At 41.9% G+C, this 16,827-nt stretch overlaps 1 protein-coding gene across 1 annotated transcript; it reads right to left on the bottom strand.

Moving 5' to 3' along the window:
- Positions 1 to 9,559: 9,559 nt before the first annotated feature.
- Positions 9,560 to 16,522, bottom strand: LOC115136219 (D(1)-like dopamine receptor). Its single transcript, XM_029671795.2, has one exon. It carries the CDS (start codon positions 15,141 to 15,143, stop codon positions 13,818 to 13,820), a length of 1,326 nt encoding a protein of 441 aa, XP_029527655.1. The 5' UTR covers positions 15,144 to 16,522; the 3' UTR covers positions 9,560 to 13,817.
- Between the last annotated feature and the right edge of the window lie 305 nt (positions 16,523 to 16,827).

Raw genomic sequence — 16,827 nt, 5'->3', positions numbered from 1 at the left:
TTCCGTTCTCAGCATCAATAAAAATCTCTCTATCCTCGATCTTGTTAAGTGTGTTCAGGTATGTTGGCTATGCCCACTATTTGGCCACACCTTATTTTAATAAGTTCTTGTTTCCTTTGAAATTGGATCTGGTTTAATAGACAAAAATGAACAGCTTTGTATGTGTAAAAAAACATGGCATGCTAGCTCCATCCTGGTGGTGCAGTGGACTAATTCCATGGATAGAAACCCAAAGATTATATGTTTGAATCTCTGATGCCGTGTTTGATGCCGACACAATTAAAAATGTGTTTGCATGATTAATGCCTAAGGAATTTATTTTCCATCTGTCCTATGTGCTTGGAGTTTTAAAAAAAGTCAACCCAAAAAAAGCAGTGTTATTAAATCTTATTTAAACATAAATGTTCCCCAGGACAGGAGAAATGTTCAATTCTGTTTTCAGAACGTTTAAAAAAAACATTTAGTTTTACCTGTCAGAAAACATATGGCTTCGTTCCCACAACCAATGCAAAACCAAACGCATTCGTTCCCACAACTTCCAAGGAAGCAAATGTGCTAGCTGGGAAGCCTTTTAGAGTTAGAGGAGAATGAGAACTAATACAAATCACATCACTGCATGGGTCCTGAACAGATGCCATGAGTCAGGGGCAGAAATAGAAAGCAGTAGGAAAGTCTGCCTTTGCTAGCCTGCCTGTTTGATAAGAGTAATAGCATGTGACATGGAGGTTCAAAGAGGAGACTGAGGGAAACTTTCCACCCTAACTTGTAGCTCCCAGTTTGTAAACTTCATTTGGGCTGCTGTATGTCAGAACTCCACATCAACCCAATGTCAAGTTGTTGCGTTACCAGCAGAACTGTAAACATCTTAAATAAAATATACCCAGCTAACAACAAACGTTCCTACAACTTTAGAGAACATTCCCTTAAGCGTCTCATTCAGTTATTTACTCATGTTTTCATAGGAATGTTCCCGTGATGTGCAAGGAATGTTTCCAAGAGACCATTCCCTTAATATCGAATAGAACCCAGAATTCGTTATCATGTTCTCAGAACTTAAGGTATTAATGTTCTAGACACGCTTCATGGGAACCTTTCAAGAACATTCATGTGTCCAGTTTTCTGTGGGTTAGGAGAATATTCAATCAAGGTCGTGGACAAAGGCACAAAGCTGGTAGTCAAAATTCCATAAATGTGTGAAGAGGATAAATATATATACACATTATGATAAGGGGCCGATCAAAATTGTACTGGGGGAGGGGCTGGTCCAACTCAAGGTGTCATAAAATAAAAATCACCCCCTTCCCCAACATTATAAATATTTTCAAATGTCCATCCCCTTGTACTGTAAAATACATTTAACACCCTCCCACTTCATAGAAGGAACTAAAAACAGTAACTGTGTTTAGAAACATGGATATCAACTTCAGTATGCTTTTGTGGCACAGTCGATGCCGCGCAGGGCTACGGGACAAAAAGATGAGGGTTCTACGACCACAGACCACCACCACTATTCCTGCCTGTTTCAATACTACTACTGAAGACAATGATCAGCTTGGGGAAAATCTGGTTTTCAAAATTTTGATGACCTATTTCTAATTATATAGAATATATGCACATTTTTTTCCACCGCCAGGTTTCTAAGCCGATGCACCATACAACCAATAAACAAAGCATACACTTTGTTTATTTGGGCACTTCAATATCATGGTTTGCGTTTTCAACCCCACAATAAGTATGTTGTGACACATATTGTGTTATGTTAAGGCTGGTTATGACACCTACATGAGAGTGTAAAAACACACAAAACCTACTATGGTACTTATTGTATGGTTGGTTATGATACCTACATGAGTGTCAAAACCCACAAAACCTACCACACAAGACAAAACACTCCATTACACCATAGCCTACAGTTCACACCTTCTCAGTAAAGGGTTTTTCTTTATTTTTTAAAATTTGTTTACTATATTTTTTACTACATTGTAGAATAATAGTGAAGACATCAAAAGTAATGTAGTAAGTCATGTAGTAAGCAAACAAGTCTTAAACAAATGAAAATGTATTTTATATTTGTGATTCTTCAAAGTAGCCACCCTTTGCCTTGATGACAGCTTTGCACACTCTTGGCATTCTCTCAACCAGCTTCACCTGGAATGCTTTTGCAACAGTCTTGAAGGAGTTCCCACATATGCTGAACACTTGGTTGCTTTTCCTTCACTCTGCGGTCCAACTCCCTTACACAGCCAGGATGTGTGTTGGGTCATTGTCCTGTTGAAAAACAAATGATAGTCCCACTAAGCGCAAACCAGATGGAATTTGCGTATCGCTGCAGAATGCTGTGGTATCCATGTTGGTTAAGTGTGTGTTGAAAACTAAATAAATTACTGACAGTGTCACCAGCAAAGCACCCCCACACCATCACACCTCCTCCCCCATGCTTCACTGTGGGAACCACACATGCAAAGATCATCCGTTCACCTACTCTGCATCTCACAAAGACACTGCAGTTGGAACCAAAAATCTCAAATTTGGACTAATCAGACCAAAGTATTCAGACCCTTTACTCAGTACTTTGTTGAAGCACTTTTGGCAGCAACTACAGCCTCGGATCTTCTTGGGTATGATGCTACAAGCTTGGAACATCTGTACTTGGGGAGTTTCTCCCATTCTTCTCTGCAGATCCTCTCAAGCTATGTCAGGTTGGATGGGGAGCGTGGCTGCACAGCTATATTCAGGTCTCATCAGAGATGTTCTATCGGGTTCAGTCCGGGCTCTGGCTGGTCCACTCAAGGGCATTCAGAGACTTGTCCTGAAGTCACACCTGCGTTGACTTGGCTGTGTGCTTAGGGTCGTTGGCCTGTTGGAAGGTGACCAACAACAACGAGACGGCCTACAGGGAGGAGGTGAGGGCCCTCGGAGTTTGGTGTCAGGAAAATAACCTCACACTCAACGTCAACAAAACTAAGGAGATGATTGTGGACTTCAGGAAACAGCAGAGAGAGCACCCCCCTATCCACATCGATGGGACAGTAGTGGAGAGGGTAGTAAGTTTTAAGTTCCTCGGCGTACACATCACAGACAAACTGAATTGGTCCACCCACACAGACAGCATCGTGAAGAAGGCGCAGCAGCGCCTCTTCAACCTCAGGAGGCTGAAGAAATTCGGCTTGTCACCAAAAGCACTCACAAACTTCTACAGATGCACAATCGAGAGCATCCTGTCGGGCTGTATCACCGCCTGGTATGGCAACTGCTCCACCCACAACCGTAAGGCTCTCCAGAGGGTAGTGAGGTGTGCACAACGCATCACCGGGGGCAAACTACCTGCCCCCCAGGACACCTACACCACCCGATGCCACAGGAAGGCCATAAAGATCATCAAGGACAACAACCACCCGAGCCACTGCCTGTTCACCCCGCTATCATCCAGAAGGCGAGGTCAGAACAGGTGCATCAAAGCAGAGACAGAGAGACTGAAAAACAGCTTCTATCTCAAGGCCATCAGACTATTAAACAGCCACCACTAACATTGAGTGGCTGCTGCCAACACACTGACTCAACTCCAGCCACTTTAATAATGGGAATTGATGGAAATTGATGTAAAATATATCACTAGCCACTTTAAACAATGCTCCTTAATATAATGTTTACATACCCTACATTATTAATCTCATATGTATATGTATATACTCTACTCTATATAATCTACTGCATCTTTATGTAATACATGTATCACTAGCCACTTTAAACTATGACACTTTGTTTACATACCATACCCTACCTTACTCATCTCATATGTATATACTGTACTCGATATCATCTACTGCATCTTGCCTATGCCGTTCTGTACCATCACTCATTCATATATCTTTATGTACATATTCTTTATCCCTTTACACTTGTGTGTATAAGGTGGTAGTTTTGGAATTGTTAGGTTAGATTACTCTTTGGTTATTACTGCATTGTCGGAACTAGAAGCACAAGCATTTCGCTACACTCGCATTAACATCTGCTAAATACATGTGACAAATACATTTGATTTGATTTGAACCTTCGCCCCAGTCTGAGGTCCTGAGAGCTCTGGAGCAGGATTTCGTCAAGGATCTCTTCACCATAGAGATGGTGCCAGGTTACCTCCAGACAAGACGCTTGGCATTCAGGCCAAAGAGTTCAATCTTGGTTTCATCAGACCAGATAATCTTGTTTCTCATGGTCTGAAAGTCCTTTCAGTGCCTTTTGGCATCCTCCGAGCTGGCTGTCATGTGCCTTTTACTGAGGAGTGGCTTCTGTCGGCCACTACCATGAAACCCTGATTTAGTCGAGTGCAGCAGAGATGGTTGTCCTTCTGGAAGGTTCTCCCATCTCCGCAGAGGAACTCTGGAGCTCTATCAGAGTGACAATCGGGTTCTTGGTCACCTCCCTGACCAAGGCCCTTCTCCCCCAATTGCTCAGTTTGGCCGGGTGGCAGGCTCTAGCACGAGTCTGGCTGGTTCCAAACTTATTCCATTTAAGAATGATAGAAAAAGTCAAGGGGTCTGCATACTTTCAGAATGCACTGTATACATGGTTATGACTGTCTCGTAGCGTGTTATGACACTGGGTTATGATGTGCTATGACTGTCTCGTAGCGTGTTATGACACTGGGTTATGATGTGTTATGACTGTCTCGTAGCGTGTTATGACACTGGGTTATGATGTGTTATGACTGTCTCGTAGTGTGTTATGACACTGGGTTATGATGTGCTATGACTGTCTCGTAGCGTGTTATGACACTGGGTTATGATGTGTTATGACTGTCTCGTAGCATGTTATGACACTGGGTTATGATGTGTTATGACTGTCTCGTAGCGTGTTATGACACTGGGTTATGATGTGTTATGACTGTATCGTAGCGTGTTATGACACTGGGTTATGATGTGTTATGACTGTCTCGTAGCGTGTTATGACACTGGGTTATGATGTGTTATGACTGTCTCGTAGCGTGTTATGACACTGGGTTATGATGTGTTATGACTGTCTCGTAGCGTGTTATGACACTGGGTTATGATGTGTTATGACTGTCTCGTAGCGTGTTATGACACTGGGTTATGATGTGTTATGACTGTCTCGTAGCGTGTTATGACACTGGGTTATGATGTGTTATGACTGTCTCGTAGCGTGTTATGACACTGGGTTATGATGTGTTATGACTGTCTCGTAGCGTGTTATGACACTGGGTTATGATGTGTTATGACTGTCTCGTAGCGTGTTATGACACTGGGTTATGATGTGTTATGACTGTCTCATAACGTGTTATGACACTGGGTTATGATGTATTATGACTATCTCGTAGCGTGTTATGACACTGAGTGTCAAATATGACAAAAAGTGTCACCAATACATCACACCCTACATTGAAAGCTTTACCCGGTATCAAAGGCTTGGCTAGACAATCTCTGAATGTCATGACACTTTTTGGTGTTTTGTAACATACCAGATAGGTGCAGTGAAATGTGTCGTTTTACAGGGTCAGTCATAGTATGGTGACACTGGAGCAAATTTATTTTTTACATTTAAAAAAAAAACTTTATTTAACTAGGAAAGTCAGTTAAGAACAAATTCTTATTTTCAATGACGGCCTAGGAACAGTGGGTTAACTGCCTGATGACTGTTAAGTGCCTTGCTCAAGGACAAATCTTGAGAACTTGGCAACCATGTTCTGTGCATGTTTTGTGGAACTTTGATGGAATGTTCTCCCAACCCTTAGCAAACTGGACACTTGAATGTTCTCCCAACCCTTAGCAAACTGGACACTTGAATATTCTCCCAACCCTTAGCAAACTGGACACTTGAATGTTCTCCCAACTCTTAGCAAACTGGACACTTGAATGTTCTCCCAACCCTTAGCAAACTGGACACTTGAATGTTCTCCCAACACTTAGCAAACTGGACACTTGAATATTCTCCCAACCCTTAGCAAACTGGACACTTGAATATTCTCCCAACCCTTAGCAAACTGGACACTTGAATGTTCTCCCAACCCTTAGCAAACTGGACACTTGAATATTCTCCCAACCCTTAGCAAACTGGACACTTGAATGTTCTCCCAACCCTTAGCAAACTGGACACTTGAATGTTCTCCCAACCCTTAGCAAACTGGACACTTGAATATTCTCCCAACCCTTAGCAAACTGGACACTTGAATATTCTCCCAACCCTTAGCAAACTGGACACTTGAATATTCTCCCAACTCTTAGCAAACTGGACACTTGAATGTTCTCGCAACAGTAATGTTGTATATTCTGATAACATTGTAACCACGTTGTAACCTATAGTAGTTCTGCTTGACATTAGGGGCTGTTCTCTTAACTTAAACACCAAAACATGCTAAAAAGGTTCACAGAAGGTGTTTGCTAACATAGATAGAATGTTCCCCTAACTAACAGAAAACTGGACACTCAAACATTAGGGGAACATTACGGGTAACATTGCAAAAAGATTCTCTCTCCATAGAATTGTTAACTGCGTTGTCACCCCTTACAATCGATACCAGCAATACATCATGCCAGGTTTTGAATCGTCGCCTTTGGAAAATACTGTAGCTACATTGACTTTGATCAAGAGAACACACTTGCCAATGTTCTGTTATCAACTCAAATTCTGGAGACTAATGGAATTTTACCCTGTTAACTGCTCTCTGAATCAAAAAAACCTTTTATGTATGTCTTCCAGGGAATGTTAAAGATTTACTCTCTCCATAGATATCTCAGCTATACAGACGAAGACAAAGAGGGTAGTTGTGTAAAATACTATTTAGATCAAGTACATTAATAAAAACCCTCATCTGGCACTAAAGGCTTTGCCTTGCTATCCATAATGCAGACTGATCTCATGGTTATTAGTTCCCCCTGCAAAACAAACCTGGGATAATCACCCCATGAGTCTCAGTATAACATCCAGATGAAAACACAACGTAGCTTCTAGTGCCTGTTGTACTGTCATATTAAACTCTGTTGTTTTGTCAGTCCGAACTGTGAGCAGTGGTGCTGATGCAGCGCTTGGTGGTGAAATGAGAAGCTGAATGTTTGTTACATAAGCACCATTACAGCAGTAGTTCATGGCCACCCTCTCTCACCATGGCAAGCACCGCCTGCGGCCTGTCATTAACCTTGACTCTGTTTCCACTGTGGACCCCCCTTCAACTCCTGCCTGTGTGGATCTGCAGGGAAAGTGCAGGTCATCCATCCACACAATGTACGCACCGCTTTCGGGATGTGTCAAACCTCCGTGCATCGGGGTTACACAAAGCCTCATAACATTGACGATATTAATGTATTTTACTGTATCCAAACCATGCAGACTTCTTGGTCCTAATGTTTTTGAAAACCCTCTCAATTGGATTTCTAGACAACTGCTGTCTTGTTCAGATGTAAGTCAGTGAGAATGGGAACATTGCATTTTTGGCTGCAGCCCAGCATGTCACTTATAGACATAGAGCAGAATGAGGCTGTGGTACAGTATTACGGACACAGAGCAGAATGAGGCTGTGGTACAGTATTATGGACACAGAGCAGAATGAGGCGGTGGTACAGTATTACGGACATAGAGCAGAATGATTGGTGAACAGTATTACGGACACAGAGCAGAATGAGGCTGTGGTACAGTATTACGGACACAGGGCAGAATGAGGCTGTGGTACAGTATTACGGACACAGAGCAGAATAAGGCTGTGGTACAGTATTACGGACACAGAGCAGAATGAGGCTGTGGTACAGTATTACGGACACAGAGCAGAATGAGGCTGTGGTACAGTATTACGGACACAGAGCAGAATGAGGCTGTGGTACAATATTACGGACACAGAGCAGAATGAGGCTGTGGTACAGTATTACGGATACAGGGCAGAATGAGGCTGTGGTAAAGTACTACGGACACAGAGCAGAATGAGGCTGTGGTACAGTATTACAGACACAGGGCAGAATGAGGCTGTGGTACAGTATTACGGACACAGAGCAGAATGAGGCTGTGGTACAGTATTACTGACACAGAGCAGAATGAGGCTGTGGTATAGTATTACTGACACAGAGCAGAATGAGGCTGTGGTACAGTATTACGGACACCGAGCAGAATAAGGCTGTGGTACAGTATTACGGACACAGAGCAGAATGAGGCTGTGGTACAGTATTACGGACACAGAGCAGAATGAGGCTGTGGTACAGTATTACGGACACAGAGCAGAATGAGGCTGTGGTAAAGTATTACAGACACAGAGCAGAATGAGGCTGTGGTACAGTATTACGGACACAGAGCAGAATGAGGCTGTGGTACAGTACTACAGACACGGAGCAGAATGAGGCTGTGGTACAGTATTACGGACACAGAGCAGAATGAGGCTGTGGTAAAGTATTACAGACACAGAGCAGAATGAGGCTGTGGTACAGTATTACGGACACAGAGCAGAATGAGGCTGTGGTACAGTACTACAGACACGGAGCAGAATGAGGCTGTGGTACAGTATTACAGACACAGAGCAGAATGAGCCTGTGGTACAGTATTACGGACACAGAGCAGAATGAGGCTGTGGTACAGTATTACGGACACAGAGCAGAATGAGGCTGTGGTACAATATTACGGACACAGAGCAGAATGAGGCTGTGGTACAGTATTACGGACACAGAGCAGAATGAGGCTGTGGTACAGTATTACAGACACAGAGCAGAATGAGGCTGTGGTACAGTATTACGGACACAGAGCAGAATGAGGCTGTGGTACAGTATTACGGACACAGAGCAGAATGAGGCTGTGGTACAGTATTACGGACACAGAGCAGAATGAGACTGTGGTACAGTATTACGGACTTAGAGCAAAATGGGTTAGAGTATCTTCTCCTCCATACCACCACAGCCACTGATTTCACAGTTGAGCTCAGCTGAATGGCCCTGCGCTGAGTCACATTACCTGGATGACTGAGATTAGAAAGAGCCACTAATTGAATGTGAACTGCTCGGCACAGAGTGGTCACCCAGGGCCTTGTTTCCACCCACACCAATACACAATGTGTATGGATACTGTTCTTTAGACTGTAACTGCAACATTACTCTTCAAATGGAAACATTTAACAAATGACATATGCTTGTAGAGCATTTCCCACAATGGTGTCAACTTAAAATCAGCCTCAAACAAATGGACAGTTGCTTGAAAATGGGATTAAAAGAGCAGATGTATTTTTTTTATATCAGATCAGAGTGACATTGACTTTGACAGACATTGACTGCTTTGTGGTTTGTTTTTCTTTTGTAAAAACGTGATGAAAGGCTATTTCAACTCTTTCATCCTCAGTTATGTAGTTATGTAAATGATGTGGGATATGAACAGAGTGAGGCCATCAAAGCTGAAGAAATGTGTGTCATTGTTTACAGGAGTCAATTCCTATTGATCCTCCACAAAGACATGATTTTCGAAGAAACGGTTGCAATCAAACTAGAGGATCACACCAAGTCACCCCATCTAAATACATATAAATCAATGGCACAGGTGAAAAATGAACATACACGTTTATTCTACATGTAGTAAGGGCACATATTGTACAAACTGTAAACTAGGTACTGTAATACATTTGAGGATTGTTTTTCTTCAACACCTTCTTGACAACTGCAGAACATTATTTCATCTGACTGACGAGTGCCTTAACTTTTCAATAAATCCACACTGAAAAACAGCACAAACAGTTTTCTACTCACATTTAAGGATTCTAAGATTTTTTTTTAAAAAGCACTTGTGTTCACATCTAGATTTGAACATTATACAATACTGTTTTTCATTTTATGTTTACATGAAGGTTTGCTGTTGAATGTCGAGGTAGGGGTGCCATCATAAATAAATAATCTTAACAAAATGAGCTGGAGAACAATACCCTTGCAGTTGGACCCATCCAAAAAGGACGTTGTTTAATGTCATACAAGGAGACAGTTATATATTCCTATTTGTCATTTGATGCAGAGGAATGCTTTGCTGTCAGCTAGGTTAACAAAAGCACTGTTACATGTGATGTCACAACAAACATCTAGACAGAACAATACACTTGTTTCTCATAACCTGTGGGGCACCCCTAGGAAAGACATTTGAGCAAACAAGGCATTCTGCTTTTGTAATTTTGCAATGTAATGCCCAATTCATAAAGTGCCAGCAAACTGTGGTGAGCAGAGTTAAACATGACTGGTAAATTTGGCGGCTTAAATCTATCTCAGGAATTATACAGATATAGCAACAAGCAAGATAGTTAAACGATCTGAAACCAAAATGAATATTAATCTGTATAAATGTATAAAACCAAAAACTCTGGACAACCCTCAGATACTTCAAAGTGCCATGCCAGTGTCATAATTGTTCATATGGCTAAGAAAATGAAACTCATAAAACTTTACAAAACATTGTCATCTCACAGCATGAGCTTCACATTCAGCAAAATCATTGGAAACAAAATATGAATAGACAATTGTTTATATGGGGCATCTTTATGCAGAGGCCCAATTACGTAGTTGTATGCCCAGGTGTGCGTGTTGTGATAGAACCACAGAGGGGAACAGCAGGGAAGGATGGTTTACTAATGAACTAAATCCCTCTGAGTAACAGCTTTCTCCACTGATTAGACGGGGCCTGACAGGAGGAGCACCAAGCAAACAAAGACAGTCTTCTAGAATGTTCCCCATAGCTGCTCAGATTATGCAGAGTTCATTTTTTATCGTAGATTTGAGCAGACTCATGTTTGTAAATAATTAGAAAATAAATTATAAGCAAAGGATATAGTTAATCATAGAGAGACTGGTCAATATTTGGGAATAGGACAACTGATATGGTAGAAAATGGAAAAAGGCCAACCTTCACTTCACATAGATGCTGCTGTTTTGCCTTCGTCAAAGACATAATGCCTTTGGGAAAACCTTTTTAAAATCAGATGCTACTATATCAAGTCAGCACTTTAAAAAAAAACGTGTTTATTATGGTATTGATGGCTTCTAGCACCCCTTGACAATTGGAGTAGAGCTGAGCAGTGGGCACGTTCCACCTTCATCTACAAAATGACAGAGACAGAGGTCTTATCAGAGAGAGTTCATATTTTGGCACTTGTCATAGAAGGCTAGACTTGATGGACATACACTCTTAAGAATCCAGGGCCAGGCAAATAAAATGAGGTCATAAAAACTCAATAGGATTACAGGAAGGGGTGGAGCTAGGTGGTTTCTCAACCTCTTTTTGTAACTCATAAGTAACATGCTGATTCAAAAACGTTCTCCCTGTTGCATTTATACCAAATTTGATTTCCCAGAACCAATTTAAGACTAATACCATTAAATTACCATTGATGTATGACAATTCCATGCTTTTACACCTGTCGATACAACTCCATGCTTTTACACCTGTCGATACAACTCCATGCTTTTACACCTGGCGATACAACTCCATGCTTTTACACCTGTCGATACAAGAACAAGGTTGAGGCCTGGAAACAACTGAGCCACAATGCATTAACTCTAGTTCATTTTGACATCAAAACCATGTGCCGTAGACTTCCCATCATGGAGCTATGATAAATTGGGAATTGTAAAGAGTGTTAAAATATGTCCTTCACCCAATGCACACCGCAAAATCCAATTGTCCTAATTCCAATGTAGAGTCATGCAATGCCTCCTGAAATGCCTCCTGAAATGAAAAACCATACAGGTACTAATTGAAAGCCTTAACCACTCTAGCTCTATAGAACTGCTCCTCATTTTCACCAACAGCGTATAGTTTGCCATCGGTCAAATTCAATACTGCAGAGAAAACATCTCAACAGTCACAGCTACAAATGAGATAATTGATCAGAAGAGTGACAGGACCAAAGCATACAGTAGGTGTTTAACAATCTGGCTGCTATGAGCACAACAACAGTCCCACTGTTCCCTAAAACATCATAGCTCCAGCTTAAACAATTCACAATATCAGTTTTCAGCAGTTTACCAAAGGTCAATTGTGTCCTGGCTGTGTGACTGTTGACTTGCATAAGGTGCAATAATTACATTTTTCAATTATGCATTGACAGCATTTACTGCTGCTCACTAAGCTGATTGTTTCCATGCAAACAGACCATTAATAGAATCAGAATCAGCTCTCTGCATTAGGACAGTAGAAGGTTGCATCCTAATATAGTGCACTACTTTTGACCAGAGCCTTTAGGGAATAGGATGCCAATTGTAAAACACTTGAAGAAATGTCTGATGGGCCCCGACATGCCAAAAGAATCACTGATGCCCTAAGAGTGTGAAGAGGTACCACTTTTTAGGGGAAGACGTGTCTATTGGGAGAGAGTAATGGGGATGAAGTTGGGAGAGAACTGTGTCCACGGTGATGCCTATGCTACAGCTACACTCGTAGACTTGACTTGACTTGCTGATGCGATGATGTGTGCTAGGAGGGCTTAGAAAGTAGGCCCTGTTTCACACGGGACTGTTAGACACATGGTGTTGGTTCTTTAAAATCAGGTTTGCCAGTTCGTTTTTTAAAATCAGATTTGCCAGTTAGTTATTTTAAATCAGGTTTGACAGTTTGTTCTTTAAAATCAGATTTGACAGTTTGTTCTATTAAATCAGGTTTGTCAATTTGTTCTTTAAAATCAGATTTGACAGTTTGTTCTATAAAATCAGGTTTGTCAATTTGTTCTTTAAAATCAGGTTTGACAGTTTGTTCTATAAAATCAGGTTTGTCAATTTGTTCTTTAAAATCAGATTTGACAGTTTGTTCTATTAAATCAGGTTTGTCAATTTGTTCTTTAAAATCAGATTTGACCGTTTGTTCTATAAAATCAGGTTTGTCAATTTGTTCTTTACGATCAGGTTTGACAGTTTGTTCTTTAAAATCAGGTTTGACAGAAGATTATTTGAAATCCAGTGTGACAATCAGAGTGAGCTCCATCAACACTTTTGCATTTCCCAATTGGGAAAATCATGTACTACAAAAGGGGAATGCAACTCAAATATATAGAAATATGACATACTTGGCATAAGACGTTGTATCTCTGTGAAAATGAAAGGTATTTAAAGCCTCCGTAACTGACAACGTGTTCTAACTATCAAATGCATACATGTGTATACACCATACCTTACCACAACCCTACCATGCTGAGGCTTACCACTTCAATTTCACAACAACACAAATGCAAGAATTGATGAGGGTTGTTTTGAACCATTTTCACCATCCTATGGTCTCTCTCCATATTTATTTTAGTCAGTTATCATTAACCAGAAGTGTATTCAACTCTCTAATAAATTATGATGATTATTATAAATAAAATTTTAAATAATTATACACTGTTGTTGACATTGAAAAAAACTATAAAAACCAATTATCTTTATAGTTATCTTTGTAAGAATATGAAACACGCTGTACATATAAATGTAAAGCACTTACCTACGAGACATTTTGCTAATATTTCTACTTCTTTCTCCATCTTATAACAGCTTCCAGGATATTTGTCACTACTGTGTACACATGCAAATGTATACATATTTGTAAATACAACACATGTATACACGTGTGTATTTCGTTTTACTTTATTCAAGTTATGGAACATTTATCAACAAATCTGTCTATACTTTAATAATAAATGCTGAAGGTGTTTTGCAGATAGTTATCCAGGATAAAGTGCCTTCATTTGAAACATTCTGTAGATTTCCATAGTGATTTGAGTTTTAAGGTTCGCAGTGAAGCTCAGTTTGTATATACCACACTTCTGCTAGGCATACTGCCAAGTCTCTCCCTCTGGGTTCCTTCTCATGTTTGTATACCAATACATACACCCGTCAACATGTCACAGTTTTGTGTTGGCCGTTCTGAGTTATAGGATTAATCTTTTCCAGTGACACATCGGCATCGCTGCCCAAGTTCCCAGAAAGGGACGGGGACAGTTTCTCCAAGGTCTTAATCCCATCCTTCTTCTGCAGCTCCTCCTCCTGACACAGGATGCTGTGGGGAATCACATAGGTGGCATTGTTGCTTTCCTTGGGAATGTGCCCTTTGGGCTGATACTGGGACGCAGGCGGCTGGGATCCATTGTTGTTGATGCTCACTATCTCTATGGCATTGCTGCCCGGGCAGAGTCTGTGGCAGCCCAGCAGGATGGAGAACGCTTTGCGGAAGTCCGCGTTGAAGGCATATATGATGGGGTTGAGTGAGGAGTTGGCCCAGCCGAACCAGACGAACACGTCGAAGGTGCCGGGGCTGATGCAGAGGAAATCAGAGGGGCCGTTGGGCTCACAGAAGGGTACCATGCAGTTGAGGATGAAGAAGGGCAGCCAGCAGCACACAAACACCCCCATTATGACAGAGAGGGTCTTTAGGACTTTGGTTTCTCTTTTGAAAGACATCTTGAAGGAGCTCTCCGTCTCCATGTTGGAGTTGTTCCCCATACTGCTGTGGCGGTTCTTGGCACTCTCTGCAGCCCTCTCCAGTGCTGAGATCCTCCTGATTTGTATCTGGGCAATTCTGTAAATCCGGGTGTAAGTCACGATCATGATTGCCACAGGGATGTAGAAGCTGATGAGGGAGGAGGAGATGGCATAGGTCCTGTTAAGGCTGGAGTCGCAGTTGTCCGGCGGCAGCTCACCGTAAGTGCCGTTGAGCTCCAACGCCGCAGCCTTGTGCCAGTTCAACTGCACAGGGATGAAAGAGATGAGCACAGACAGCGTCCATGCCACACTGATCATAATAAACGCCACCTTGGGTGTCATCTTCCTCTCGTAGCGGAATGGGCTTGAGATCGCCCAGTATCTGTCCACGCTGATGACACATAAGTTCAAAATGGACGCTGTTGAGCACATGATGTCGAACGCCACCCAGACATTACAGAAGGCACCGAATGGCCAGAAGCCCACGATCTCCGTTGCTGCCTTCCATGGCATCACCAAGATGGCCACCAGCAGGTCTGAAATGGCCAAAGAGATCACAAAGAAGTTGGTGACCTTTGAGCGCAGGTGGCGGAACTTGGTGACTGCAACACATACCAGTGTGTTCCCCAGCAGTGTGGTCAGGATGAGCGCAAAGAGAAAGCAGCCTGTCAGAACGCGCTTGGATGAGTCTCTCTCCAGCAAATTATCGCTATCGCGGACCGTGGAGAAGTTCAAATCCATGTTTCTGTCAGCTTGTAGAGATAGAAATCACCCCATAATTCCAATCACCTGAACTCAGGCCAATTAGAAGGAAAATGAACCCTTAGCCGCTTGCCTGGGGGCCATCAAGTCTGGAGGCTGGTTCACCATGCTCATCACAGCAATCATCCTGCAGAATAGTGTCTATAAATATTTCAAAAAGCACTCTTTATAAATGAGCCAAAAAATGCACCCTGTTCATGAATTCTCAAAGACATTCTACTGTCAGAGCAGCAGTTTTCAACTATGGATATTCCATCTGTTATTAAAGAGTTTAATATGATGTACCTACGAATCTAAACTTTTACTCTGCTTTATCATATGTCTATTTCAATGACCTGTCAGCAGTCATCTGAAAATTTCACACCATATTCTCGCCGGCATGTTCAGTAAACAGAGGCTAGGCCAATCATTAGCCTTATATACGGGCTCGTCGATACAGTCTATTGATCATATTAACACTGTGTTTATCTGATTTGTTTAATGACTGACGAGGCGCGTCCGTGTGATTATATTCGTGCCCTTATTGACGCTCCATCCAGGACAAGCAACTGCAGGGCACATGCACTGGACAAGATGCCTGACGCTTTGGACGGTGATGGAAATGTAGACATGCAGTTGCAATATTGTTGAACTGAAATGCACACGCATCATAACAACAAAATAAATACATCGTCCGTATCTTTACGCATGAAACGTGGCATCTGCAGCCTATGTTTTATGAAAATGTAGCAATTAAGTTTCCATAAGCACCAAGAACACACAACAGGCTACATCTTACTGTGGAGCAACACAACGATAATCCTGGAGCTCAGTCCGTTCGTGCGGTCCATTTTTGTCCCACAACGAGTCTCCAAAATTGCAATGGGACTCCATAGAAGATGAGCTGTCAACTTCTTTTAAACAACCGTTTTTTTGTAAATGTCCTTAAATCCTCAAAGAAAGCTCAATGGTAAACCATGGTTTACTTCGAAATAGCAGAATACATATTCTCTTTCCCACGTATCTGTCTACAGCAGAAGCGCGCGCCTCTGTCTGCTCTCCTCGCGTGTGCTCCAGATGCAGCCCGCAGCCTCAGTACCGCTAGCAGTGTGTTATTCTCATTATATGTCCTTTCAAACTTCCCTCTATCTTCACCCGAAAAACTGTGTGACCACATCCAGACAAGGTCGAAATACCGTCCGATAGAATCAATTCAACTTGTGCATCTTCTCACAAGCTCCAGATCAACAAGAATACTAGCACGAGTTAGTCACGCTTTCCTAAACGCACTAGATGTCATTTTTTCTTCTTATGTTCAAGTTATTGTGAAGAGATCCACATTCCATCAAAGTCTCCAGTCCTTATCCACCACTGACGTGTCCGAAGTGAAGTCTCTCACTTGTAGATTGAGGGAAGATGAGACGTTTCCTGCGCCATATGCACTCAGCTGCGCGCCAGGGTCTCTGGAAACGTCCTCACCAGCTTGTTTCATCTCATGCATCAACAGGATATTTAGCTGAAATGTGTTCATTTGTTCCTATTAAAGCCCACTCTTCGATATTGATATTACTTTTATAATTACATGATTATTTATATAGTAGCGTAATATTACAGCAATTGATTTAGTTTACTAAAACTGTGTGGAGTGAGTGCCAAAAATAAAGTGTTACTTTCGGTCCCGGTT

The sequence above is a fragment of the Oncorhynchus nerka genome, linkage group LG10 (genome assembly GCF_034236695.1).
Source record: "Oncorhynchus nerka isolate Pitt River linkage group LG10, Oner_Uvic_2.0, whole genome shotgun sequence".
NCBI classification, from domain to species: Eukaryota; Metazoa; Chordata; class Actinopteri; order Salmoniformes; family Salmonidae; genus Oncorhynchus; species Oncorhynchus nerka.
The sequence above is the reverse complement of the archived record's forward strand: the minus strand, read 5'-3'. Positions and strand labels throughout refer to the sequence as shown.